The sequence below is a fragment of the Erythranthe guttata genome, chromosome 5 (assembly GCF_056151865.1).
Source record: "Erythranthe guttata isolate IM_541 chromosome 5, IM_541, whole genome shotgun sequence".
NCBI classification, from domain to species: domain Eukaryota; kingdom Viridiplantae; phylum Streptophyta; class Magnoliopsida; order Lamiales; family Phrymaceae; genus Erythranthe; species Erythranthe guttata.
In genome coordinates this window covers 14,352,253-14,380,225 of record NC_142537.1, presented here as the reverse complement: position 1 = coordinate 14,380,225, position 27,973 = coordinate 14,352,253, and the positions used below count along the sequence as shown (strand labels likewise).

At 37.3% G+C, this 27,973-nt stretch overlaps 2 protein-coding genes across 2 annotated transcripts; both read right to left on the bottom strand.

The window, feature by feature from the left end:
• Positions 1–284: 284 nt before the first annotated feature.
• On the bottom strand, positions 285–1,379 carry LOC148770707 (putative F-box protein At3g51171). Its single transcript, XM_088818014.1, has one exon. It carries the CDS (start codon positions 1,377–1,379, stop codon positions 285–287), a length of 1,095 nt encoding a protein of 364 aa, XP_088674140.1.
• Positions 1,380–18,539: 17,160 nt separating this feature from the next.
• On the bottom strand, positions 18,540–19,634 carry LOC105949744 (putative F-box protein At3g51171). Its single transcript, XM_012973062.2, has one exon. The coding sequence runs from the start codon at positions 19,632–19,634 to the stop codon at positions 18,540–18,542; it is 1,095 nt and encodes a 364-aa protein (XP_012828516.2).
• Between the last annotated feature and the right edge of the window lie 8,339 nt (positions 19,635–27,973).

Here is a 27,973-nt window from a genome sequence, read left to right as displayed (position 1 = left end):
TTCTTACACAAATAAATTTCATAACTCGTTGCAACAATAAAAAATACTCTTATAAATTTTCAAGAAAATCACATTCACTAACCTAGAATGATACTTATTAACACCAGAAAACGAAAGCCAAGCAGAAAGGAAATATACTATTGAAAAATGCTAACAATTAACTCCTACTAATAGAATTATTCCAATATTATGAAATTTATTTTGTGGCAAAAAAAAAAAAAAAAGAAACAATTTCTGTTCTAAATGCATAAATATTTATCTAAGGTAAATATCAAACTGGACTGCTAAGCTCTAATCGTCTTCACACCAGCCGGGAAATAGAGACTATTCCGATATGGAAAGAATCTACCCCAATATACATCAACCGCTAAAAACTCTTCGACCGTCTTCTCAGTAGAGACGAATCTTATACTCTTTTCTTGAATGACAACCTTATTTTCCACGAAACATAGTGATGTTATCCACAAATACCGTTGCCGAAAACGTCCAACGGTTACAAACTCCTTCCAGTTAGTACGCTTATCCCCGACATCAATGCCCTCTTCCTTTATCCAGACATAGACACTTGTTTCACGGTAGTTGTAGCTGTACAGACATAGGCTTCCTCTCAAAGAAGCGATGTTATAAATTAAAAAATATATTTCATCATCATATAGTTGTTCGGGCATTCGCAAAACCTTGAGCTCGTCGGTTCTTGAATCGAAATACACTAATTGTATACCTGGAATATTCGTACTCTCGACGCCGAAAATCCAATAGGTAGCTCCATCAACGAAGATACCTGAACCTGTAGAACCAATGTTACGGCATTTTGTACCTAATTTCTTTTTCGCCCAAGAATAGTTATTACACGAATAAATTGCATATTCCGTTGCGAAGATAAAGACAACCTTGAAATCACCGGTTATTTTGTCATAACAAATCCCATGATCAACTACATAATCTCCATTCAACTCGTATCGGGTTGCGAGATGCCTCACCCTACGAGTTGATGGATTCCACAGCGCGTATTTTTTTTCGCTGCACAAATTGGTCAAGAGTACTATGCCGTTACATTCGCATAATATTACGTTGTAGCCATTGGGAATATTCTCTACGGATATTCCTCCGGCGTGGATTTTCCCACCTTCGAGTTTGACCAGAGGAAACCCTCTATCAGTACTATTTGTATACCTACTTAGGAAGAGATTATCCGAAGAGTTATTCGACGATTGGAGATGATCCTGAATGAATAAAGGATCAGAGATTATAGTATTCCATGACTTTGAAACTGCTTTGAATCGAACAAGAGATTTAACTGATGATAATTTTGACAGTATAATTTCGACGATCTCCGGCGGAATATTTGATGATGATGTTTTCGCTAATTTTCTTGCCATATTTTTTTTTTTTTTTTTCCGACGGATTGTTACTCTACGGAGCTTCGTGAGCGGATATGGCTAGGGTTTTATTCTGCAACAGTCTTCTCAATTGTATCTCCACTTAAAAAACTAATATAAATTACGAATAAGTCCATCAATTGGTACTTATTCATAAAGGGTCTAGACAAAAAACTATTTTATAAAAAAAATCCACACATTTTTCAAAAGTTTGTAAAACACTAAAATATGCCCTCACATTTTAATATGCTTCAATTTCATACTTTAATTTAATATAACCACAATTTGACCCCATATTTCACAAATTATTCAATTTTGACCCAAAATACAATTTTGAATACAATTTCGCCGTTGCCTTTTTTTTTTTTTTTTTTTTTTCTCGTCCTGATTTTTTTGCCCCCGGTTTCCGGCGTTGACATTTTCGGATTTTTATTTTTTTTAAATATTTTTTTTTCTTTAACATCTCCCCCCATAAACAATAATATTGTTGTGGTTGACAGTAATATTAACTATATTACTGTTAAACATAGTAAAATTAACTATACTACAGTTTAACACAGTAATATTGTTATTTTAATCTCTAGCATAGTAATATTAACACAATAAAAGTCATTATTAGTAATAGAGTAATATTAATATATTGACCGTTCAACAAACGTAAACATAATATAAAATCAAGAGAATTAATATTACTGTGGTTGACAGTAATAATACTGTAACAACAGTAATATTACAGTCAACTACAGTAATATTACAATAGTAGACAGTAATATTATTACGTTAATCCGTCAACTAAAAAAAAACCAAAATAAATAATAATATTGATGTGGTTGATAGTAATATTATTGTGTTTACAGTTATTTTACTGTCAAACAGTAATATAATTACGTTGACTTATCAACTAATCAAACAAAATAAAAAAAAAACCCCAAAAAAATAATAATATTGTCGTTGACTTAATTGAATTGTCAACGAAAGTACAATTACAGAAATGTACTGTCAACGACAGTACAATTACGTTAATGTACTGTCAAAGAAAGTACAATTACGTTAATGTACTGTCAACGAAAGTATAATTACGTTAATGTACTGTTAGTGACAGTATAATTACTGTTAGGGCCCTTTTGGTTCGGTAGTTTGGATAGATAGCTATTGATGGGATATGTAATACTGGGACTAAATTGTTGATTCACAGTGATTGATACTTCATTTGGTTGGAGTTATACACATTAGACTAATAATCCCTGACAAAAAAAAAACATGTTTTGTTTGGCTGATTTTAGGGATTAATATGTGTTAATTAGTAACATTACTGCATTGCCCCTAAACTATCATATTTTATATCGTCTTCTTCATCTTCTTTTCTTTAGAGAATCTCTCCCTTTTAAAAACGTTGTGCACCGATGAATCTCTCTCCACACCCTATTTTCTCACTGACTTATTTTGTTTTCTCTCACAAAGCTTGTTGATCGATTGTTTGTCGTTGTATTCTAATTTCTCCTCATGAGCTCTGGGAGCACTACATCGCGACAGAGTTCGAGCATCCGTCAAAATGGGGGTTTCGACTCAACTAGGCAGCAACGAGATCTATGTCAGTGCGGAAACCAACTACGCATACACACTTCTTGGACCTCTGCCAACCCAGGGCGCCGTTTCATGTGTTGCGCAGACCGGGTATGAGTGGAAGCAGGTCCATGTAATTTGAGTTTTATTATTGTTTGTGGACTAATCGTACGTTGAACCCTTTCTTGATTTCGTTTGGATTTGTGTTTCTGAGTCGCGAGTGCGTATTTACCCATTGATGTGTCGGACCAAGGGTGTTAATTTTGATTGATTTTTTATCAACCAAACCAAACATTGTACCTTGGAATTGGAGATTCTAAAGGCGTTGAGACTGTCACAAACACGAGCGAGAGAAGCGGAGAGGAAACTCAGAACCCTAATCAAGGAAAAAGACGAGCTCTCCAGAATGCTAGTGGACGACTCGTTGAGATTATTCGCTTACAGGCAATGGGTTCGTTTGCTGGAGTTGGAATTGAATTTGCAAAGGCGGCGGCAGCAGAAGAAAGAGGATGATGTAATAAATTATGCAGAAGAATCGAAGGAAGAGGAAAATTACGAAAAAGACGGTATTATTAGCAGCAAGAATCAATGGTGTGCAACTATAGGGCTCTGTTTGGCATTTGCTGGTTTGGGTTTTGCATTAGGTTACTATAGTTATCTTTTCTTTCCAGATAACATTTGTCACAACCTGTAAAACGAGCGAAAAGGTTAAACACAATCGGGAATATGCATCTCACCCCAATCGACTTGCTAATACCACCACATCAAGCTACCATCATTGAAAAAAAAAAAATATGCTGAAGAGGTCTAATCTTTAAGTATCGGATACCTCAGCAAAATGTAGTACAAATCATGGCTTCATAAACGTACATGCAAAATCACTTCATAAGACAAGGTAAACATACCCTTTTGCTTCTGGATCCTTTGAATCAACGAATCTAACTGGTCCCTGATAACAAAATACACAGGTGCAGGACAGTAAACAGAGCTATGAAACATTTCGTGAACTCGTATTTTCTGCCATGAATGGAATCCCTGCAACGCTTTCTGTTAAGTGCATATTTATACACTTAATTGTACCTTATTATTGGAACTTTTGGTGTGTTTTAACGATAATTGGTGCTTAAAATGGTTATTATTTGTATTTTAGGTGCAAATTGAAGAATTGACAACTTATGGGGTAAAAACTGCAAATTCGGAGAAAAAGTGGACTAAAAGTGAAAATATCCAAACTCTGAAGAATTAAAGACCGGACGGCCGTCCGGATTTCAAAGCTTATTCTCGCACGGCCGTCCGGATTGACGAGGTGGCGCAGTGAAAGAAGATTAATTACACAAGGAAACCCGCCCTATTATATTTTTGCACCCTATTTAAAGGCCAAAAAGCACACAATTAGGGATCTATCTTTTCATCTATCTATCTTTTATCTTTTTACACGCGATCAAGGAGCACAAGAACGAAGACGAAGACTTGACGAATCTTCATCATAGTTCTCCTCTTTTATTTTTATTCATAGCTTTTATGTTTTTCCGTATTTTTATTATGTTTTTCGTAGAGAACATGAGTAGCTAGGTTTTTATTCTAGGATTTTGTTGGAACCCTATGTGGTAATTCGAACCTCTTTTTCTACTTTTATGCAAGTTTAATTCTTCGATTATTTCTTCTATTTTGATCTTATTTAGCGCATGAACGTAGCTAATTTATGTTGCTATGTGTTATTGTTAGAATTGATTGACAGATTGTTTTAATAATTAGAACAGGGATAGACGAGCCTTCGAGTAGTTTTCACCGGATGTGTATGTTGATTGCATGTATTATCGTAGACATACAGATAATACCTTAGGTAGCCGTTTTCGAGACTTGTTATTTAATGTTTTATTCATACTAGGTTTGCATAGACATATAGTGAATCTTTTAAGAATAATAGACTCATAATACACGCGACAGCTGGTTATGAGTAATTTCGTGTCTTGGGTTAATAATCGGGAATTGTAACTTGCATGATAGAAGATTAATTGGGTGAAGAATTATCGCATAGGGAGAAGATAAAATCCTAGATCCGTTTTATATTGATATTTTCTCGTGTTTAATTGCTTTCTTAACTAGTTTAATTGTTTAGTTGATTAATTTGACAAACTTGCGTAGGCTGGATAAAAATCATAGTTGTTAAAATTTGGTACTTAGGATTAAATAATTTGCGTATTCCTGTGGGATCGACATCCGACTCTCACGAGTCCACTTTACTACTTGTTTGCGATACGTGCACTTGCGTGTTGGTATTTAGCATCCAACAAGTTTTTGGCGCCGTTGCCGGGGAATACGGCTAAATTATTTATTTATTCTCATATTAAATTTGAGCAATTTTTCTTACTTCAGCCATTTTATTTAGTTTATTTAATTTTTTTTTTTAGGTACTTTTTATGCGAAGAGGACACGACACGAACTTGCTACCTCTTGATCCCGAAATTGAGCGAACGTTTAGGCAAGCCAGGAGAAATCAACGGTTAGCTCAAAACGCTCCCGCGGCTATGGAAGAAGAGATTAATCGTGGGAGAGATGACCAAGGGCGCCAACCGAATGCGGTGGGGGAAATCATCAATGAGAAAGAGCAACGCCAGCTAATTAATCCACCACCTCGTCAACGAGCACTGCATGAGTACACCGTTCCAACACTCAATGGGTTTCAATCAAGCATCCAGCAGCCCCCCATTGAAGCTAAGAATTTCGAAATTCGAGCGGGACTCCTCACGATGCTCCAAAACAATGGTTTATTCAGCGGATTGGCTCATGAAGATCCATATCTCCACTTGGTCAACTTTCTCGAAACGTGTGACTCGTACAAGATGAACGGAGTATCACCCGAAGCACTGCAACTCCGCCTGTTCAAGCACTCCTTACAAGGCGTAGCCCGATAATGGTTACAAACTCGCGCACCGCACTCCATCTCGTCTTGGGCCCAGCTAGCACAACTTTTCATGAACACATACAACTCCCCAACAAAAACTGAGAGAATCCGGAGAGAAATTCAAAATTTCATACAAGAAGCCGGTGAAGCATTATTCGAGACGTGGGAACGGTTCAAACAATTAGTAAGGAGGTGCCCGAATCACGGACTGCAAGAGTGGCGCCAATTGCAAATATTTTACGATGGATTGCAAGACAACTCGAGAACCGTGCTCGACTCTGCAACGGGAGGTATGTTCATGAGTTTGACCTACGACGAAGAATACGAGCTCTTGGAACGAATCGCTAGAAATAAATACATGCGGGCATCGGACCGGTCGAATAGCGGAGCAGTCAAAACGGGAGGAATTTTGGAGTTAGACGGGGTCACTGCAATCACGGCCCAGTTAGAGAAGCTATCGAAGCAAGTGGCGGCTTTGCAGACTCAGCAAGTCCACACAGTCCAAGTTCCTGACCAGCGCGTAGAAGAAACGGAGTCTCTGAATTATGTGCATGACACCAACCGACAACAGAGGAACCCGTACTCCAACACGTATAATCCGGGATGGAAGGATCACCCTAACTTTGGGTGGGGAGGAAATCAGCAAGGACAAAGGCAAGCACCACCTCAAGGTCAACAGCCTAATCATTCACGACCAGCTCCCGGATTTCAAAATCCGCCTCAAGCTCAACCTCAAGGTGGAGATCTCGCAAATATCTTGGCGCAATTTATGACAACTACCCAAGCCTCCATCCGAAATTTGGAAACACAGATGGGTCAACTAGCAACCCAGCTAACCGCGAGGCCATCGGGAGCACTGCCGTCGAATACGGAAGATCCTCGGAAGAAAAACGTCGAGTAGTGCAACGCTATGAGTTTAAGGAATGGGAGACAATTGGAGGAAGCCCCACGAAAAGAGAAGCAAAACACGGTGAGTGAGAAGCCGAGCGTGATTGAGGAAAAAGAAGCAACTCACGAAGAACCACTATCATCCCCAGTGAAATCACGAGCCCCTCCAATTCCATATCCTTAGAAGCTTATAAAGAAGAATCTCGATGCCGATTATCAATGAGTTTTGGACAAGCTGAAGGAAATCCAAATAAATATCCCGTTTATTGAAGCCCTTCAAAAGATGCCAAAGTGGGTGAAGTTCCTCAAGGATCTCGTGACAAAGAGGAAGAAATTGCAAGGGAACGAGATGATCCAACTCACGGAACAATGTAGTGCAATTCTTACACGGCCCCTTCCACAAAAACTCGGCGATCCAGGTAAGTTCACTATCCCTTGTACTATAGGAGGTAAAAATTTTAGATCGCTTATTGATTTAGGTGCTAGCATTAATCTTATGCCTTATTCTACTTATAAAAATCTTGGGTTAGGTGAGATTGAACCTACGGCTATAACTCTGCAATTAGTCGATAGGTCTTTGGTTTACCCAAAAGGTATTTTAGAGAATGTGCTAGTAAAGGTGAACAAATTTATCTTCCCGGTTGATTTTGTTGTACTCGATATAGATGAAGATAGGGAGATACCTCTTATTTTAGGGAGACCGTTTTTAGCCACTTCAAAAACTCTAATTGATTGTGCGAGTGGTGATCTTACAATGACAGTGCATGATGAAACGATCAAATTTAATGTTTTTTGTGCTAATAAAAATCCATGTGATAATAATCATTGTTTTACTATTGATCTTATGGATTTTACAAATCATGAAAAATTTGATGTTTCAATTTTGGACAATGGGAAAACATCGTTGAGTGCAGGAGATGACAACGGAAAAGGGAATCGGAAGGAGCACGTTTATTGTGCAAATTCAATTTCAACACCTCCGAGGGATAGTCAAAAGAGTTGGGGTGCTAACGGTGATGAACGTGCAAGGAGGATGTGGCCACCTAAAAACTCAAACGAGCATCATCGGAGAGAGGAATTCAATTGCCAAGTGACTTCGGTCATGTTAGCTTGAACAAAGAAGCAGACAAAGTCCGGCTGAAGACTGTAAACTTATCGCTTCTCGGGAGGCAACCCGAGCTTTCGTTTTTCTTATTTTATATTATTTTAAATTTTTTTTAGTTTTGTCTTTATTTTATTTTTCTAAAAAAAAAAAAAAAAAAAAAAACAAAAAAAACTGAAAGTTTCAGGGGCACTAATAAGAAGTTTTTATTTTTCAGGGACCTAATTGAAATTATTCACACGGCCGTGCAAGAAAAGGGCAGGAATCTCACACGGCCGTGTGAGATTTCGGAGCAGCTACTGGACAAAAACGCAAAATGGCGCGGCCGTGTGGATTTCATGCTTAAATCTCGCACGGCCGTCCGAAATCTGAAGCGGCTACTGCCCAAATTCAAGAAATGGCGCGGCCGTGTGGATTTCAGGCTTATATTTTGCACGGCCGTCCGAGAGAAAAAACGGGCATATTAAATAGGGGTTGTCCAAACCACAATTTTCACAATTCTAATTCCCCTTTCTCTCCTAATTCGATCCCTAACCCCCTCTTTTCAAAAATTTCACTTTTCTTTGACAAATTTCACCAGAAATTCACCAACTACACACACGTACTACTTAATCTTGGTGGTTTCTTGTTGATTTGTGCAGAGAGGCTTCAAGAAAGGTGCAAATTTCTCCACAAACCCATTCCACCAAGAACGCCCACAAGGTGTTCGACGAATTGCCCAAGTCAAGTTTGGGGGAAATTTTGCACATCAATTCACTCCTAATCCCTTCCACACGCATTCTCAAGTCATGGAAAAACGAGGACGTGACGGGGAGAGCACCTCACAAGGCGAAAGCACTTCTGAAGGCAAGGGGAAGGGCAAGAAAACCGACCAAATTCCAACCCCCGACGACGATGCTTTTTGTGTCGAAGGCGCCAGTGCTCGTTTTGAGAAGCAAAAAGTGAAGAAACTAGTGATGGAGCGTGCATATGAGATCACCCTTCCACAATTTGCCCCGTTACATCAAGAATTCATACGACGAGGGTGGCAAGCATTATTGGAATCGGAGGGGTCGATCAACTTATCGTTAGTCCGCGAGTTCTACGCCAACACACGTATCCTCCTAACAACGGATCGGAAATCGAGCACGGTTCGAGGAAAGCGGGTCGATTGGTGTGCCCAAGCCATCAACTCCTTTTATCACCTCCGACATGCGCCATTCAATTGGGAGCAAATGCAACTTGCGGTCACAAGAGATCAACTCGCCGAGGTGTTGTGCGATGGACCCCCAATTTGGTCCGAACTCTCAACCGAGGAGGCATACGAGTTAGAGTGGAAATGCATCCACCAAGTAGGCAAGGCGTGCCTTACTTTCATATGTGCCAACCTCATTCCCACCCGCTCGTGGACTCACGTGGACCCCGAACGGTGCGCTCTTGCATACTACATTCTAAAGGGCACACCGATCAACATTGGCGAAATCATAGCCGAACGTTTTTGGATCTCCATGGTCAACAACGCCAAAGGGTTTTATTTCCCTTGCCTCGTTACCGGCTTATGCAAGAAGGCGAAGGTCCCAACCAAAACGACCGATATTCTCACACCGATTCGGAAGCCGATGAGTAATCTTGCGGCCCGATGATACAAGGCGCTCATCCAAGATGGAGAGCAACCCGTCGATACCCAACCAATTGCTCCACCCAAGGGTCCAAGCACAAGTTCGGACCGCCGTTTTCAAAGAAGAATGGAGCGAGAGTTGGTGATCACGAGAAATCGGCTTGCCACGGTGGAAGACAAGGTGAGCACAATCGAATCCCTTCAACGGTGGTCGGGAAAGATGCTCCAAGCCATTGTGCGCCAGTTGGCATGCGGCAATCCCGAGTGCGCCGAACCGGCTCCGTTGCCCGCACCGATTCTTTAGCCGGTACCCGAGTTTTCAGATGAGGAAGAGGATGGTGATGCTCATGTGCAAGGTGGAGTTGGTGAGCAACCCAACGATGGTCCCGACGCTTAAACAGGTGTTTTCTATCCTTAAACTCCGGGCGAATCACATTGAGGGCAATGTGAATTTTAAGTTTGGGGGTGGTTAACTATTGTTTTCTTTTATGTGCACCTTATTTATGTTTTTCTTGTTTGTTAGTTTGCATGCTTTAGTTTTTGTTTTAGTTGCCGTTTTATTATTTCTGTTTTATTATTTGCAAAAAAAAAAAAAAAAAAAAAAGAAAATTGTTCGATGCATCGATGAATTATGATGATGGGACATGGTCAATGTTTGATGATGAGATTACTTGTTTTATGTTGATAAGGAGTATATATTCGTTTAGCTTTCGATTCAGCGGAACGTAGAAGTGAATTATTGCTAGGAATCACACCTTATGCATTGCTTTGGTTGAAGGTTTTGTATTTTAAACAGAGCTATGAAACATTTCGTGAACTCGTATTTTCTTCCATGAATGGAATCCCTACAACGCTTTCTGTTAAGTGTATATTTATACACTTAATTGTACCTTTTTATTGGAACTTTTGGTGTGTTTTAAAGAAAATTGGTGCTTAAAATGGTCATTATTTGTATTTTAGGTGCAAATTGAAGAATTGGCAACTTATGGGGTAAAAACTGCAAAGTCGGAGAACAAGTGGACCAAAAGTGAAAATATCCAAACTCTGAAGAATTAAAGACCGGACGGCCGTCCGGATTTCAAAGCTTATTCTCGCACGGCCGTCCGGATTGACGAGGTGGCGCAGTGAAAGAAGATTAATTACACAAGGAAACCCGTCCTATTATATTTTTGCATCCCATTTAAAGGCCAAAAAGCACACAATTAGGGATCTATCTTTTCATCTATCTATCTTTTATCTTTTTACACGCGATCAAGGAGCACAAGAACGAAGACGAAGACTTGACGAATCTTCATCATAGTTCTCCTCTTTTATTTTTATTCATAGCTTTTATGTTTTTCCGTATTTTTATTATGTTTTTCGTAGAGAACATGAGTAGCTAAGTTTTTATTCTAGGATTTTGTTGGAACCCTATGTGGTAATTCGAACCTCTTTTTCTACTTTTATGCAAGTTTAATTCTTCGATTATTTCTTCTATTTTGATCTTATTTAGCGCATGAACGTAGCTAATTTATGTTGCTATGTGTTATTGTTAGAATTGATTGACAGATTGTTTTAATAATTAGAACATGGATAGACGAGCCTTCGAGTAGTTTTCACCGGATGTGTATGTTGATTGCATGTATTATCGTAGACACACAGATAATACCTTAGGTAGCCGTTTTCGAGACTTGTTAATTAATGTTTTATTCATACTAGGTTTGCATAGACATATAGTGAATCTTTTATGAATAATAGACTCATAATACACGCGACAGCTGGTTATGAGTAATTTCGTGTCTTGGGTTAATAATCGGGAATCGTAACTTGCATGATAGAAGATTAATTGGGTGAAGAATTATCGCATAGGGGAAGATAAAATCCTAGATCCGTTTTATATTGATATTTTCTCGTGTTTAATTGCTTTCTTAACTAGTTTAATTGTTTAGTTGACTAATTTGACAAACTTGCGTAGGCTGGATAAAAATCATAGTTGTTAAAATTTGGTACTTAGGATTAAATAATTTGCGTATTCCCTGTGGGATCGACATCCGACTCTCACGAGTCCACTTTACTACTTGTTTGCGTTACGTGCACTTGCGTGTTGGTATTTAGCATCCAACACTTTCCCATCGATTTGCTCCAACGCCGGAGCCGCTTCCAAATGTAGGCTTCCATCAAAAGTAATGTTGGCTCTTACGAAACATGAATCTGGTTCCGGGACGAACACCTTAATACTTACACAACTACCCCATGGGTTCCTTTTAGGCATAAAGGAATTTAACTCTCGCAAAATTACTTCTCCGCAAGAAACAGGTGAAGGTTTGTCTACGACATTTCCTCTCATCAAGGAGAAACGCTTAATCCACCTATTTGTTGTTGCATGTAGCCTCTGGCAATATTTCATCGTCGGAAAGATCCCTATCAAGTCCATGAAGTACAACACTGTCCCTAAACTTCGTACTTGCTTCACACCAAACAATCCTTCCTCCAATTAACAGATTAGAGAAATCGTTGACGATAAACGGCACATCCCCTGGAAGACAATCCACAAATGCAACCCCTTTGCTGGGCCTACGAGGCCACGAGATTTTGGCTATGAGAGATGGAATTCTTTGATCGCCACCAAAATTGCTTCTAAAAGGAATCACCTCCAATAATCCACCACAAAACTCAGTCTTATTCAAGACGACAGCTTTCTCAGCAGCATCAGGTGTGAGAAAAGTCACCTTTCCCCATTTGTTCTTCTCACTGTCTAAACTAGAGCCCGAGAGCTTGTTAACGGCACATATTTGACTCAGAATACATAGCCACATTTTCCGGCAGCGAAGAGAGTATTATATTTTTCAATTTCTTATCATACGCGCTGCAAGTTTGGGGGTTCCAATACCAATAATTTGGCACAATGAGATTCATTTCATTTTGAAGGTAACCTTCCATCTCTAGCACAGTGTTCTGCCATCTCGTCAAGGACTTTGCATTAATGCTATTTTTCCAACACCACAAATCTAAAAATTGAAAAGACGATGTAAGATCGGATTTCTTACCTGGGAGGCTAGGGCTGCATCTGCGAGGGGTTAACAGCTGATTTATTGAGTATATATATCGATTATTTTCGTAATTTAAGAATTAATGAGGGACATTTTCGTCAATTCACATAGGTAAAAAAGTGGGATTATATAAATGATATACTATCAAGTCAAATTTGGGTGGATAATTAATAATTCAATTGGTTGATTAAAATGGTGGGGCCATTAGTCAAGGACGGAAAATCAACTGAACCAAACATTGTACCCAGGAGTACAATTCATCCCATCCTTGCTAATAGTGCAAACCAAAGATGCCCTTAATGACACTACAACTACAGTCAAAGTTTAGCGGCGGGCGTAAAAAAATGGATAAAATATATGATGTCTCAAATGCCAGTTATCATTGATTTTTTTTTTTTTTTTATGAGTGAAGTTATTAGTTAACTATCTAAATGAGGTTAAACAAAATTCAAAAATATAACATTATTTCATTTTTAACTCTAAATTAATCTCAGAAAGCTTGAGAAAATTTGCATATAATGTACATTACAATCCGAAAAAAAGATATTGAATGCAAAACTAAATTGGTTGGACAAACTCAAAGAAGACTTGGCTCTGTACATTAAAAAGTAGCATATATGTTTACCAGCTTTATATATAATATCAGACCAAGGAAAAACATACAGCAATCCTAAAAAATAAACTGCAAATGGCATCTCTTTAGAAACATACATTGTTCTTTGTTCATGTTGATCGTATATGGCAAATATCACTATTCGAGGGGATTTCGCTGACCTGGCCACAACTTTAGAGTATTTGCAGTTTGACCCCCATTCAGAGCTTCTTTAGCAATTTTCCACTTTTCAGGCTTGCACTTTGGAGGACAACACCAAGCTCGTTTATTTGCAGTTTAACCTCCTGGGGTCAAAACAACATTTTTCTTTTTCAGCATTTACTTAGTTTAGCTTGTTCTAGTTTTTTTTACCCCTATTTGGGGTATTCGTGTAATAACCTAGATAAGTCTCGTTCTGGTTTTTTAATACCATTGTAGGGGTACTTTTTTACTTGTGTAGGCCCACAAGGTTTTAACGAGACCTAAAAACTCTTATCAATATATGAATAATAAATTTTTTTGGCAAAAAAAAAAAATATATGAAAAAAGGATTTTCATGCATAAGTCCCTGATCAACCATCTTTATTATTTTAGGTTTATGGGCTATATCTCTATCTTTCTCGCCAATAAAGCCAACACTTTAATATGTATTATCAATAAATGCAAAATTAATGTATATGACAAAATTACAGCCAATCATTTAAACATTGGGTAAATTACAAACACCCCCCTGAGGTATGATGAAATTACAAAAACCCCCCTCTTGTTTGGATAATTACATCTACCCCCTTAACTATGATTTTTTCTTAGACCTCCACCTTTATGGTGCCAAATTCAACATAGTCATCTAGATTCCGTGAAATGTGCTCTAGTTTGTACTCGTTTTGCATAAAAAATACAGTTTCCGATGCACCACAAACTGATATATACAAGCTAAAAATCACATATTATGATCATCTTGCTTCATAATGTAGAGTTTGAATGGGATAAAACGGGTACAAAAGTGATAATATTACATATAATCTCGAAAATTCCACTAAATTTGAGGAGTTGAGGGGGGTGGTTGTAATTATCCAAACAAGAGGGGTGTTTTTGTAATTTGACCATACCTCAGGGGGGTGTTTGTAATGTACCCTTTAAACATTTAAACCCAATTCCTAATTGTAACCCTAATTTAATTTCATTTTCATCTATTTTGACCACAAAAATCCAATTTTGACTTTTTCTTTTTCTAAACTTTTCTTTTTTTGTTTGCCGCCGAGTTAATTTTCTTTTCTTTTCTATTTTTCTTTTTCCGCAACTGGTTTCCGGTGTTGAATTTTTTTTCTGGTTTATACGTCGCTGGTTTCCGGAGTTGACCGTTGACAGTAGAACAATATTATTATTTTTTAGTTTTTTTATGGGTAAATAGCATTAAACCACCTAAACTTTTTACGTTTTTGCGGATGACCACCTGAACAATTTTTTTTCGCAAGAGTTTACCTGTACTCAATTAATTGTGCCACTTTGCCATTTTTTGCCTGTTTTCAGGTCAAAATGACCGGCTCTCAACCCATGTGCATTGCACATGACAAATCCAAGGCTATTGAAGTCTTTTCCATTTTTAAAATGGAATAAATGTTTTTCTTTTTCTTTTTTGAAGTGGAATTTTCTTAAATAGAATAATAAAAAAAAAAAAAAAAAACTTCGTCTTGTTCCCAGCGGTTCATCCCTGGATTTTGAGAAGACATGGTACTTTCTCGCCTCTGCAATTCCAAGGATGACCACTGCCGTCACACCAATATCTCACCACCCACCGCTCACCGCCGCACACCCGATCTCACCACCCAGCGCCGCACACCTCCGTCGCGGCATGGGGCAGCCTCAATTGTGAGTTGATCATCTAATACTCCATTCGTTGGAAGAAGATTTAGTCGATTCGGAGGAAGAAATCGAGAGAAAATAGTGTTCATATAACCTGATTTGGGGAAAGGGGGAAATTAAATGAACATTTTTACCTAATTTTAGGTTCAATTTCAGTCAATCAAAATGAGTTGTGATTAAATGTGTTCAAAATACAAACTTTAGAATATATTGTGTCCGTTGTCGAAAAGTCTCGCTTGGGATTGTGTGTGGCGGATCTGAAGAAGATGCGGTGATGGTGGTGAGCTTGATGGTTGGGCAAGAGGGTAGAGTTGATTCCTGGTGGTGAGCGGAGAACGGCTGCAACATGAGAGAAATGGTTGATGAAAGTGTTGAGTTGGGTGAGTAGGGTGGTGTGGTTGGATATGATCTGCCGCCGCCAACGCCGCTGGCCTTGATGGGTTCATGTGGAGAAGCTGTGTGAAATTTGGGCTAATTGCCGACGAGTGACGGCGTTTTTGTTGTTGGTCTGATGAGAATGATGATGATTAAGAAATATAAAGTATCAGCATTCAGCAATAAAAAATGGAAAAATGACAATAAAGACAAATAAAAATAAGAAATAAAAAAAATAAAAAGAATTAACAATTATTCCAATTTTCAAATGGAAAAGACCTCAATAGCCTTGGATTTGTCATGTGCAACGCACATGGTTTGATAACCGGTCATTTTGACCTGAAAACGGGCAAAAACTAGTAAAGTGGCACAATTAATTGAGTACAGATGAATTCATGCAAAAAAAATTTGTTCAGGTGGTGATCCGCAAAAACGTAAAAAGTTTAGGTGGTTTAACGCTATTTACCCTTTTTTTATTTTGTTTGTCGCTGGTTTCCGGAGTTCACGGTTGACAGTAGAACAATATTATTATTTTTTAGTTTTTTTATTTTGTTGAATTTGTTGACCAGTAAAATTAATTTAAACACAATAATATTAGTGTCAACCACATCAGTATGATATGATATATAGCCCAGTTTTTCATTGGGGCTTCACTTTGGTATAATAACTTGCAAACCATACGAGAAACATCCGCTGGCCTTGATGGGTTCATGTGGAGAAGCTGTGTGAAATTTGGGCTAATTGCCGACGAGTGACGGCGTTTTTGTTGTTGGTCTGATGAGAATGATGATGATTAAGAAATATAAAGTATCAGCATTCAGCAATAAAAAATGGAAAAATGACAATAAAGACAAATAAAAATAAGAAATAAAAAAAATAAAAAGAATTAACAATTATTCCAATTTTCAAATGGAAAAGACCTCAATAGCCTTGGATTTGTCATGTGCAACGCACATGGTTTGATAACCGGTCATTTTGACCTGAAAACGGGCAAAAACTAGTAAAGTGGCACAATTAATTGAGTACAGATGAATTCATGCAAAAAAAATTTGTTCAGGTGGTGATCCGCAAAAACGTAAAAAGTTTAGGTGGTTTAACGCTATTTACCCTTTTTTTATTTTGTTTGTCGCTGGTTTCCGGAGTTCACGGTTGACAGTAGAACAATATTATTATTTTTTAGTTTTTTTATTTTGTTGAATTTGTTGACCAGTAAAATTAATTTAAACACAATAATATTAGTGTCAACCACATCAGTATGATATGATATATAGCCCAGTTTTTCATTGGGGCTTCACTTTGGTATAATAACTTGCAAACCATACGAGAAACATCCGCTGGCCTTGATGGGTTCATGTGGAGAAGCTGTGTGAAATTTGGGCTAATTGCCGACGAGTGACGGCGTTTTTGTTGTTGGTCTGATGAGAATGATGATGATTAAGAAATATAAAGTATCAGCATTCAGCAATAAAAAATGGAAAAATGACAATAAAGACAAATAAAAATAAGAAATAAAAAAAATAAAAAGAATTAACAATTATTCCAATTTTCAAATGGAAAAGACCTCAATAGCCTTGGATTTGTCATGTGCAACGCACATGGTTTGATAACCGGTCATTTTGACCTGAAAACGGGCAAAAACTAGTAAAGTGGCACAATTAATTGAGTACAGATGAATTCATGCAAAAAAAATTTGTTCAGGTGGTGATCCGCAAAAACGTAAAAAGTTTAGGTGGTTTAACGCTATTTACCCTTTTTTTATTTTGTTTGTCGCTGGTTTCCGGAGTTCACGGTTGACAGTAGAACAATATTATTATTTTTTAGTTTTTTTATTTTGTTGAATTTGTTGACCAGTAAAATTAATTTAAACACAATAATATTAGTGTCAACCACATCAGTATGATATGATATATAGCCCAGTTTTTCATTGGGGCTTCACTTTGGTATAATAACTTGCAAACCATACGAGAAACATCCGCTGGCCTTGATGGGTTCATGTGGAGAAGCTGTGTGAAATTTGGGCTAATTGCCGACGAGTGACGGCGTTTTTGTTGTTGGTCTGATGAGAATGATGATGATTAAGAAATATAAAGTATCAGCATTCAGCAATAAAAAATGGAAAAATGACAATAAAGACAAATAAAAATAAGAAATAAAAAAAATAAAAAGAATTAACAATTATTCCAATTTTCAAATGGAAAAGACCTCAATAGCCTTGGATTTGTCATGTGCAACGCACATGGTTTGATAACCGGTCATTTTGACCTGAAAACGGGCAAAAACTAGTAAAGTGGCACAATTAATTGAGTACAGATGAATTCATGCAAAAAAAATTTGTTCAGGTGGTGATCCGCAAAAACGTAAAAAGTTTAGGTGGTTTAACGCTATTTACCCTTTTTTTATTTTGTTTGTCGCTGGTTTCCGGAGTTCACGGTTGACAGTAGAACAATATTATTATTTTTTAGTTTTTTTATTTTGTTGAATTTGTTGACCAGTAAAATTAATTTAAACACAATAATATTAGTGTCAACCACATCAGTATGATATGATATATAGCCCAGTTTTTCATTGGGGCTTCACTTTGGTATAATAACTTGCAAACCATACGAGAAACATAAACCTCACTGGACTAGTCATGTGTGACAAGCTCTACCTAGCAACCGTTCGCAAGGGGATTCTAACTTGGGTCTATTAACATAGACTCAATTGATATAACCACTAAGTCATCCCTTACAGAACATATGGGTAAATTTAAACATCGTCAAAAGGTTCATGCAAATTCGTCTTAAAGAGAACGAATTATTTTCGTGCCTCAATCACCAAACTTTGTGATCAAATCGTCAAGATTGCAGCAGTGGAATTCCAACATCATTCAACCTTGGAGAAACCCATAGAGAACATACAATTGCTGTTTTTTATTTCTTAAGAATATATCCCAAGACTAAGGCCAATCTTGACATGAGTTTTCTTACACAAATAAATTTCATAACTCGTTGCAACAATAAAAAATACTCTTATAAATTTTCAAGAAAATCACATTCACTAACCTAGAATGATACTTATTAACACCAGAAAACGAAAGCCAAGCAGAAAGGAAATATACTATTGAAAAATGCTAACAATTAACTCCTACTAATAGAATTATTCCAATATTATGAAATTTATTTTGTGGCAAAAAAAAAAAAAAAAGAAACAATTTCTGTTCTAAATGCATAAATATTTATCTAAGGTAAATATCAAACTGGACTGCTAAGCTCTAATCGTCTTCACACCAGCCGGGAAATAGAGACTATTCCGATATGGAAAGAATCTACCCCAATATACATCAACCGCTAAAAACTCTTCGACCGTCTTCTCAGTAGAGACGAATCTTATACTCTTTTCTTGAATGACAACCTTATTTTCCACGAAACATAGTGATGTTATCCACAAATACCGTTGCCGAAAACGTCCAACGGTTACAAACTCCTTCCAGTTAGTACGCTTATCCCCGACATCAATGCCCTCTTCCTTTATCCAGACATAGACACTTGTTTCACGGTAGTTGTAGCTGTACAGACATAGGCTTCCTCTCAAAGAAGCGATGTTATAAATTAAAAAATATATTTCATCATCATATAGTTGTTCGGGCATTCGCAAAACCTTGAGCTCGTCGGTTCTTGAATCGAAATACACTAATTGTATACCTGGAATATTCGTACTCTCGACGCCGAAAATCCAATAGGTAGCTCCATCAACGAAGATACCTGAACCTGTAGAACCAATGTTACGGCATTTTGTACCTAATTTCTTTTTCGCCCAAGAATAGTTATTACACGAATAAATTGCATATTCCGTTGCGAAGATAAAGACAACCTTGAAATCACCGGTTATTTTGTCATAACAAATCCCATGATCAACTACATAATCTCCATTCAACTCGTATCGGGTTGCGAGATGCCTCACCCTACGAGTTGATGGATTCCACAGCGCGTATTTTTTTTCGCTGCACAAATTGGTCAAGAGTACTATGCCGTTACATTCGCATAATATTACGTTGTAGCCATTGGGAATATTCTCTACGGATATTCCTCCGGCGTGGATTTTCCCACCTTCGAGTTTGACCAGAGGAAACCCTCTATCAGTACTATTTGTATACCTACTTAGGAAGAGATTATCCGAAGAGTTATTCGACGATTGGAGATGATCCTGAATGAATAAAGGATCAGAGATTATAGTATTCCATGACTTTGAAACTGCTTTGAATCGAACAAGAGATTTAACTGATGATAATTTTGACAGTATAATTTCGACGATCTCCGGCGGAATATTTGATGATGATGTTTTCGCTAATTTTCTTGCCATATTTTTTTTTTTTTTTTTTTCCGACGGATTGTTACTCTACGGAGCTTCGTGAGCGGATATGGCTAGGGTTTTATTCTGCAACAGTCTTCTCAATTGTATCTCCACTTAAAAAACTAATATAAATTACGAATAAGTCCATCAATTGGTACTTATTCATAAAGGGTCTAGACAAAAAACTATTTTATAAAAAAAATCCACACATTTTTCAAAAGTTTGTAAAACACTAAAATATGCCCTCACATTTTAATATGCTTCAATTTCATACTTTAATTTAATATAACCACAATTTGACCCCATATTTCACAAATTATTCAATTTTGACCCAAAATACAATTTTGAATACAATTTCGCCGTTGCCTTTTTTTTTTTTTTTTTTTTCTCGTCCTGATTTTTTTGCCCCCGGTTTCCGGCGTTGACATTTTCGGATTTTTATTTTTTTAAAATATTTTTTTTTCTTTAACATCTCCCCCCATAAACAACAATATTGTTGTGGTTGACAGTAATATTAACTATATTACTGTTAAACATAGTAAAATTAACTATACTACAGTTTAACACAGTAATATTGGTATATTAATCTCTAGCATAGTAATATTAACACAACAAAAGTCATTAGTAGTAATAGAGTAATATTAATATGTTGACCTTTCAACAAACGTAAACATAATATAAAAGCCAGAGAATTAATATTACTGTGGTTGACAGTAATAATACTGTAACAACAGTAATATTACAGTTAACTACAGTAATATTACAATAGTAGACAGTAATATTATTACGTTATTCCGTCAACTAAAAAAAAATAACCCAAAATAAATAATAATATTGATGTGGTTGATAGTAATATTATTGCGTTTACAGTTATTTTACTGTCAAACAGTAATATAATTACGTTGACTTGTCAACAAATCAAACAAAATTAAAAAAAAACCCAAAAAAAATAATAATATTGTCGTTGACTTAATTGAATTGTCAACGAAAGTACAATTACATAAATGTACTGTCAACGACAGTACAATTACGTTAATGTACTGTCAAAGAAAGTACAATTACGTTAATGTACTGTCAATGAAAGTATAATTACGTTAATGTACTGTTAGTGACAGTATAATTACTGCTAATGACACTACAACTACGGTCAATGTTTAGCGGCGGGCGTAAAAAATGGATAAAAATTTTATGAGAAAAAAAATCTCTAAAAAAAGACAACGCCGGAGAAGGGCGGTCAACGTCGGAAATCGGAGGCGGAAAAAACATACCAGAAAAAAAAGGAAAAAAACAAAACAAAAAAAACATCGAAAACTCAATGGTGGAGACCGGCTGCAAAATAATAATTTTTGAAAAAGAAAAAGTTTTTAAAAAAAAAAGTCAAAATTAGATTTTGTGGTCATAAATTGGTACAGACAAAAAACAGTCAATCAAATAAACTCATTCCCATGTCTTTTGTCTAAAATACCCTCCATAATATATTTTTTTATCAATTTCATCTATTATACTCTAACTTTCTCAATATTACACATTAACTCCGGATTTAAACAAATATATCAGATTAACCCCAATTTTAATAATTTTTTGAAAAAATATTTTTTTTCGGAAAATAATTTTTTTTTGAATTGTTTTTCCCGACCAGATTCCGGCGTTGATTTTTTTTTTTGAAAACTTTTTTTTTCCTGAAATTTTTTTCCGGTCGGTCAACCACCGTTGACCGTCGGTCTCCGGCGTTGACTTTTTCTTTTTAATTTTCTTTTTTTTGAAATTGTATTTTCTTAAAAAAAATATTTTAATTAAAATTACTATCTTGGCTGTTAAATTACTGTTTCCAACAGTAATTTAACTGTCGAAGACAGTAATATTAATTAAAACAATTCTTTTTAAGAAAAAAAATCAAGTAACAGTTAAACTACTGTCTCCGACAATTAAATTACTGTTGGAGACAGTAATTTAGTAGTCAAGACAGTAATATTAAATAATTTTTTTTTTAAGAAAACAAAGTCTACACCAGAGACCGGCGGTTGACCTGCCTAAAAAAATTCAGAAAAAAGCGAAAAAAAATTTCAAGAAAAAAATTCAACGGCGGCTGAACGGCGGTTTTCGGTGGTGGCGGGTTAAAATTGGTTAATTGGTGAAATTGGGCTAAATTAGGGTGTGAATCATGAAATTGAGTTGAATTGGGTTTCAAGGAATATGGGATAATTTTGGTATATATAAAATGGTTTTCCTTATTTGCAAATAAGTTTGAATGAGCTGAAATTATTTGAAAGATAAAAAGTTGGATGTCCCTTTTTTTTTTAATTAAGTGCCATTTTCATGGGCCTCTTTGCCATTAACACTTTGAACATTTCGAATTTATAAATATTTTTACAAGAAAAATGGAACTTTTACTCTCTAGTAGTTTGCATGTATAAATCTAAAGACTTTACGGACTAATCTGTAATTTTCCAAAATGTCAGCTTATGTTGCGTTTTGAACTTTAATTTCCAGTAGGTACTGAGTAGGAAATGATTTTGCAAGTTAATTTCATTGAGAATGACTTGGTTGCGTTGACCGCGATTAGTAGCGTCGAGTGAATCTACTGCCGCTGGTTGAGTGATTCCTGGTCATCTATCGTATTCTATTTCTTTTTCGTTGCGGGCTTTGGCCTGCATCAAATACGTTATTATCAATAGTTAAGCGTAATCAATTCAAATATTTGAATAATGTTTACGAATTGAAAGGATTTGATGTTAATTGATGCAAATCTTACAATATCTTAAAGGGTAAATAGCACTTAACCCCCTTGTGGTTTGGACATTCTGCACATGACCCCCTTATGGTATGAATTTACTATTTAGGCACATAACCCTCTTGTGGTTTTCACATTTTGCACATGACTCCCTTATGGTATGAAATAAGGCACATAACCCCCTTGTGGTTTTACAATTTTGCACATGACCCCTTATGGTATGAAAATTAGCACATAACCCCCTTGAATAGAAAACTAGAAAATACTAAATTACACCTATCAAATCAAAAGTTCTTGTTTTAATTTAAAAAATAATTATTTTATAAAATGAAAAGCTTAATGAAACTTTTTGTAAAATGAGAAATATAATACATTATTGTGTTTTTTCTGTAGACTTTTTCATATGAAAAAACCAATCCAACAGAACATCAATACTTTTAACAAAGAAACAAATTAAGTGTATATTTATACACTTAATTGTACCGTTTAATTGGAACTTTTGGTGTGTTTTAACGATAATTGGTGCTTAAAATGGTTAATATTTGTATTTTAGGTGCAAATTGAAGAATTGGCAACTTTTGGGGTGAAAACTGCAAATTCAGAGAAAAAGTGGGCCAAAAGTGAAAAAATCAGATTTCTGAAGAATTAAAAGACCGCACGGCCGTGCGGATTTTAGTTTCAAATCTCACACGGCCGTCCGGGTGGACGTGAAGGCGCAGTGAAGGAATTTTAATTACACAAGGAAACCCGCCCTATTATATTTTTGCACCCTATTTAAAGGCCACAAGCACACAATTAGGATTATCTTGGATCCTTTACCTTTTTATCGTTTAGCTTTAATTTTATTTTTATCTTTTTACAAGCAATCAAGGAGGAAGAGAACGAAGACGAAGACTTGACGATTCTTCATCCTAGTTTTCCTTTTCCTTTTCTTTTCTGATTTTTATGAATTCTCGTATTTTTATTATGCTTTCCGTTACGAACATGAGTAGCTAAGTTTTTATTCTAGGATTTTATTGGAACCCTATGTGGTAATTCGAACCTATTTTTCTACTTTTATGCAAGTTTAATTCTTCGATTATTTCTTCTATCTTGATCTTATTTAGCGCATGAACGTAGCTAATTTATGTTGCTAGTTGTTATTGTTAGAATTGATTGACAGATCGTTTTAATAATTAGAACAGGGATAGAAGAGCCTTCGAGTAGTTTTTCACCGAATGCGTGTGTTGATTGCATGTATTATCGTAGACATACAGATAATACCTTAGGTAGCCGTTTACGAGACTTGTTATTTAATGCTTTATTTGTACTAGGTTTGCATAGACATATAGTGAATCTTTTATGAATAATAGGCTTATAACGCAGCGACAGCTGGTTATGAATAATTTCGTGTCTTGGGTTAATAATCGAGAATCGTAACTTGCATGATAGGAGATTAATTGGGTGAAGAATTATCGCATAGGGGGAAGATAAAATCTTAGATCCGTTTTATATTGATATTTTCTCGTGATTACTTGCTTTCTTAATTAGTTTAATTTATTTAGTTAATTAAATTGACAACCCTGCGTAGGCTGGATAAAAATCGTAATTGTTAAGATTTGGTACTTAGGATTAAATAATTTGCGTATTCCCTGTGGGATCGACATCCGACTCTCACGAGTCTACTTTACTACTTGTTTGCGATACGTGCACTTGCGTGTGGGTATTTAGCACCCAACAAGTTTTTGGCGCCGTTGCCGGGGAGTACGGCTAAATTATTTATTTATCCTAATATTAAATTTGAGCAATTTTTCTTACTTCAGCCAATTTTTTTTTATTTTTTTTAATTATTTTTTTTTATTTTGTTTTAGGTACTTTTTATGCGAAGAGGACACGACACGAGCTTGCTACCTCTTAATCCCGAAATTGAGCGAACGTTTAGGCAAGCCAGGAGAAATCAACGGTTAGCCCAAAACACTCCAGCAACGATGGAAGACGAGAATAATCGTGGGGAAGGTGACCAAAGGCAACCACCTAATGTGGCGAGAGAAATCGTCAACGAGCAAAACCAACGCCAGATAATTAATCCACCAGCGCGTCAACGAGCCTTGCACGAGTACACCGTTCCGACACTCAATGGGTTCCAATCAAGCATCCAGCAGCCCCCCATTGAAGCCAACAATTTCGAGATTCGAGCGGGACTCCTCACGATGCTCCAAAACAATGGTCTATTCAGCGGACTGGCTCATGAAGATCCACATCTTCACCTGGTCAACTTCCTCGAAACGTGTGACTCGCACAAGATCAACGGAGTAGCTCCCGAAGCACTGCAACTCCGCCTGTTCAAGCACTCCTTACAAGGCGCAGCCCGAGAATGGTTACAAACTCGCGCACCGCATTCCATCTCGTCGTGGGCCCAGCTAGCTCAACTTTTCATGAACACATACAACTCCCCAACAAAAACTGAGAGAATCCGGCGAGAAATTCAAAACTTCATACAAGAAGCCGGTGAAGCATTATTCGAGACGTGGGAGCGGTTCAAACAGTTAGTAAGGAGGTGCCCGAATCACGGACTACAAGAGTGGCGCCAACTGCAAATATTTTACGATGGACTGCAAGACAACTCGAGAACCGTGCTCGACTCTGCAGCTGGAGGTATGTTCATGAGTTTGACCTACGACGAAGCATACGAACTCTTGGAGCGAATCGCTAGAAACAAATACATGCGGGCATCGGACCGGTCGAATAGCGGAGCAGTCAAGACGGGAGGAATTTTGGAGTTAGACGGAGTCACTGCAATCACGGCCCAATTGGAGAAGCTATCGAAGCAAGTAGCGGCTTTGCAGACTCAGCAAGTCCACGCAGTCCAAGTTTCCGACCAGCGCGTAGAAGAAACGGAGTCTCTGAATTATGTGCATGACACCAACCGACAACAGAGGAACCCGTACTCCAACACTTACAATCCCGGATGGAAGGATCACCCTAATTTTGGGTGGGGAGGAAATCAGCAAGGACCAAGGCAAGCACCACCTCAAGGTCAACCGCCTAATTATTCACGACCAGCGCCCGGATTCCAAAATCCGCCTCAAGCTCAACCTCAAGGCGGAGATCTCGCAAATATCTTGGCGCAGTTTATGACAACCACCCAAGCCTCCATCCGAAATTTGGAAACACAAATGGGTCAACTTGCAACCCAACTAACAGCGAGGCCATCGGGAGCACTGCCATCAAACACGGAAGATCCTCGGAAGAACAACATCGAGCAGTGCAACGCTGTAAGTTTAAGGAACGGGAGACAATTGGAGGAAGCCCCACGAAAGGAGAAGCAAAACACGGTAATCGAGAAGCCGAATGTGATTGAGGAAAAAGAAGCAACTCGCAAGGAACCGACATCTCCCACAGTGAACTCGCGAGTCCCTCAAGTCCCATATCCTCAAAAGCTTAAAAAGAAGAAGCTCGATGCCGAACACCAAGGATTCTTGGACAAGCTGAAGGAAATCCACATCAACATTCCGTTTATCAAAGCCATTCAAAAGATGCCAAAGTGGGTGAAATTCCTCAAGGAGCTCGTAACAAAGAGGAATAAATTGCAAGGGAACGAGATCATCCAACTCACGGAGCAATGCAGTGAAATTCTTGTACGGCCCCTTCCACAAAAACTCGGCGATCCAGGTAAGTTCACTATCCCTTGCACTATTGGAGGTAAAAATTTTAGGTCTCTCATTGATTTAGGTGCTAGCATTAATCTTATGCCTTATTCCACTTACAAAAATCTTGGGTTAGGTGAGATTGAACCAACGGCTATAACTCTTCAATTAGCCGATAGGTCTTTAGTTTACCCAAGAGGTATTTTAGAGAATGTGCTAGTAAAAGTGAACAAATTTATCTTCCCTGTTGATTTCGTTATACTTGATATAGATGAAGATAGGGAGATACCTCTTATTTTAGGAAGACCGTTTTTAGCCACATCGAAAACTCTAATTGATTGTGCTAGTGGTGATCTTTCAATGACAGTGCATGATCAAACGGTCAAATTTAACGTTTTTAGCGCTAATAAAAATCCATGTGATGATAATGATTGTTATGCTATTGATCTTGTGGATTTTACAAATCATGACGATTTTGACGTTTTGATCTTAGACCATGGGAAAGGATCTTTGAGTGCAGGAGATGGTGGCGGAAACGGTAGTCGAACGGAGCAATTTTATTGTGCGAACTCAATTTCAACTCCTCCGAGAGATAGTCAACAGAGTTGGGGTGCCAACGGTGATGAACGTGCAAGGAGGATGTGGCCACCTAAAAATCCAAACGAGCATTATTGGGGACAGGAATTCAATCGCCAAGTGACTTCGGTCACGTTAGCTTGAACAGAGAAGCAGACAAAGTCCGGCTGAAGACTGTAAACTTAGCGCTTCTCGAGAGGCAACCCGAGCTTTCGTTTTTTTTATTTTATTTTTTGTCACTTTAAATTTTTAGTTTTGCCTTTATGTCATTTAAAAAAAAAAAAAAAAAAAAAAAAAAAGTTTCGGGGGTACTAATAAGAAGTTTTTATTTTGCAGGGACCTAAATGCAATTATTCACACGGACGTGCAAGAAAAAGGGAGGAATTTCACACGGCCATGTGAATTTCGGGGATGCTACTGTATAAAATCCGGAAATGGGACGGCCGTGCGGATTTTTCCCTTAAATCTCGCACGGCCGTCCAAAAATTGAAACAACTACTGCCCAAATATGCAAAATGGCACGACCGTGCAGATTTAAGGCCAAAATTCCGCACGGCCGTGCGGAAAAAAAAAAAAAAAAAAAAAAAAAAAAAAATTCGGGCATATTAAATAGGGGTTTTCCAAACCCCAATTTTAACAATTCCAATCCCCACTTCTCTCATAATTCGAACCCTAACCCCCTCTTTTCAAAATTTTTGGCTTTCTTGAACAATATCACCGAAAATTCACCAACTACACACATATTGTTGCTTATCTCGGTTGTTTGTTGCTGATTTGTGCAGGGAGGGTTCAAGAAAGGTACAAATTTCTCCAAAAATCATTCAACCAAGAACGCCCACAAGGCGTTCGACGAATTGCCCAAGTCAAGTTTGGGGGAAATTTTGCACATCAATCCACTCCTAATCCCTTCTACACACATTCTCAAGTAGTGGGGAAACGAGGACGTGACGGGGAGGGCACCTCACAAGGCGAAGGCACTTCAAAGAGCAAAGGGAAGGGCAAGAAAACCGATCAAATTCCAACAACCCGACGATGGTCCCGACGCTTAAAAACAGGTGTTTTCTATCCTTAAACTCCGGGCGAATCACATTGAGGGCAATGTGAATTTTCAGTTTGGGGGTGGTTAACTACTTGTTTTATTTTATGTGCGCTTTATTTGTGCTTTAATTTTTTTTATTTTGCATGCTTTAGTTTTTGTTTTAGTTGCCGTTTTTATTATTTAAAAAAAAAAAAAAAAAATAAATAAATTTCGATACATCGATGAACTATGATGATGGGAGATGGTCAATGTTTGATGATGAGATTACTTGCTTTATGTGATAAGGAGTTAGTATTTGTTTAGCTTTCGATTCAACGGAACGTAGAAGTAAATTATTGCTAGGAATCACACCTTTTGCATTGCTTTGGTTGAATGT

Bases quoted from the DNA above. Each gene is read 5' to 3' on its own strand.
- LOC148770707 (XM_088818014.1), bottom strand. From the start codon at position 1,379: ATGGCAAGAAAATTAGCGAAAACATCATCATCAAATATTCCGCCGGAG.
- LOC105949744 (XM_012973062.2), bottom strand. From the start codon at position 19,634: ATGGCAAGAAAATTAGCGAAAACATCATCATCAAATATTCCGCCGGAG.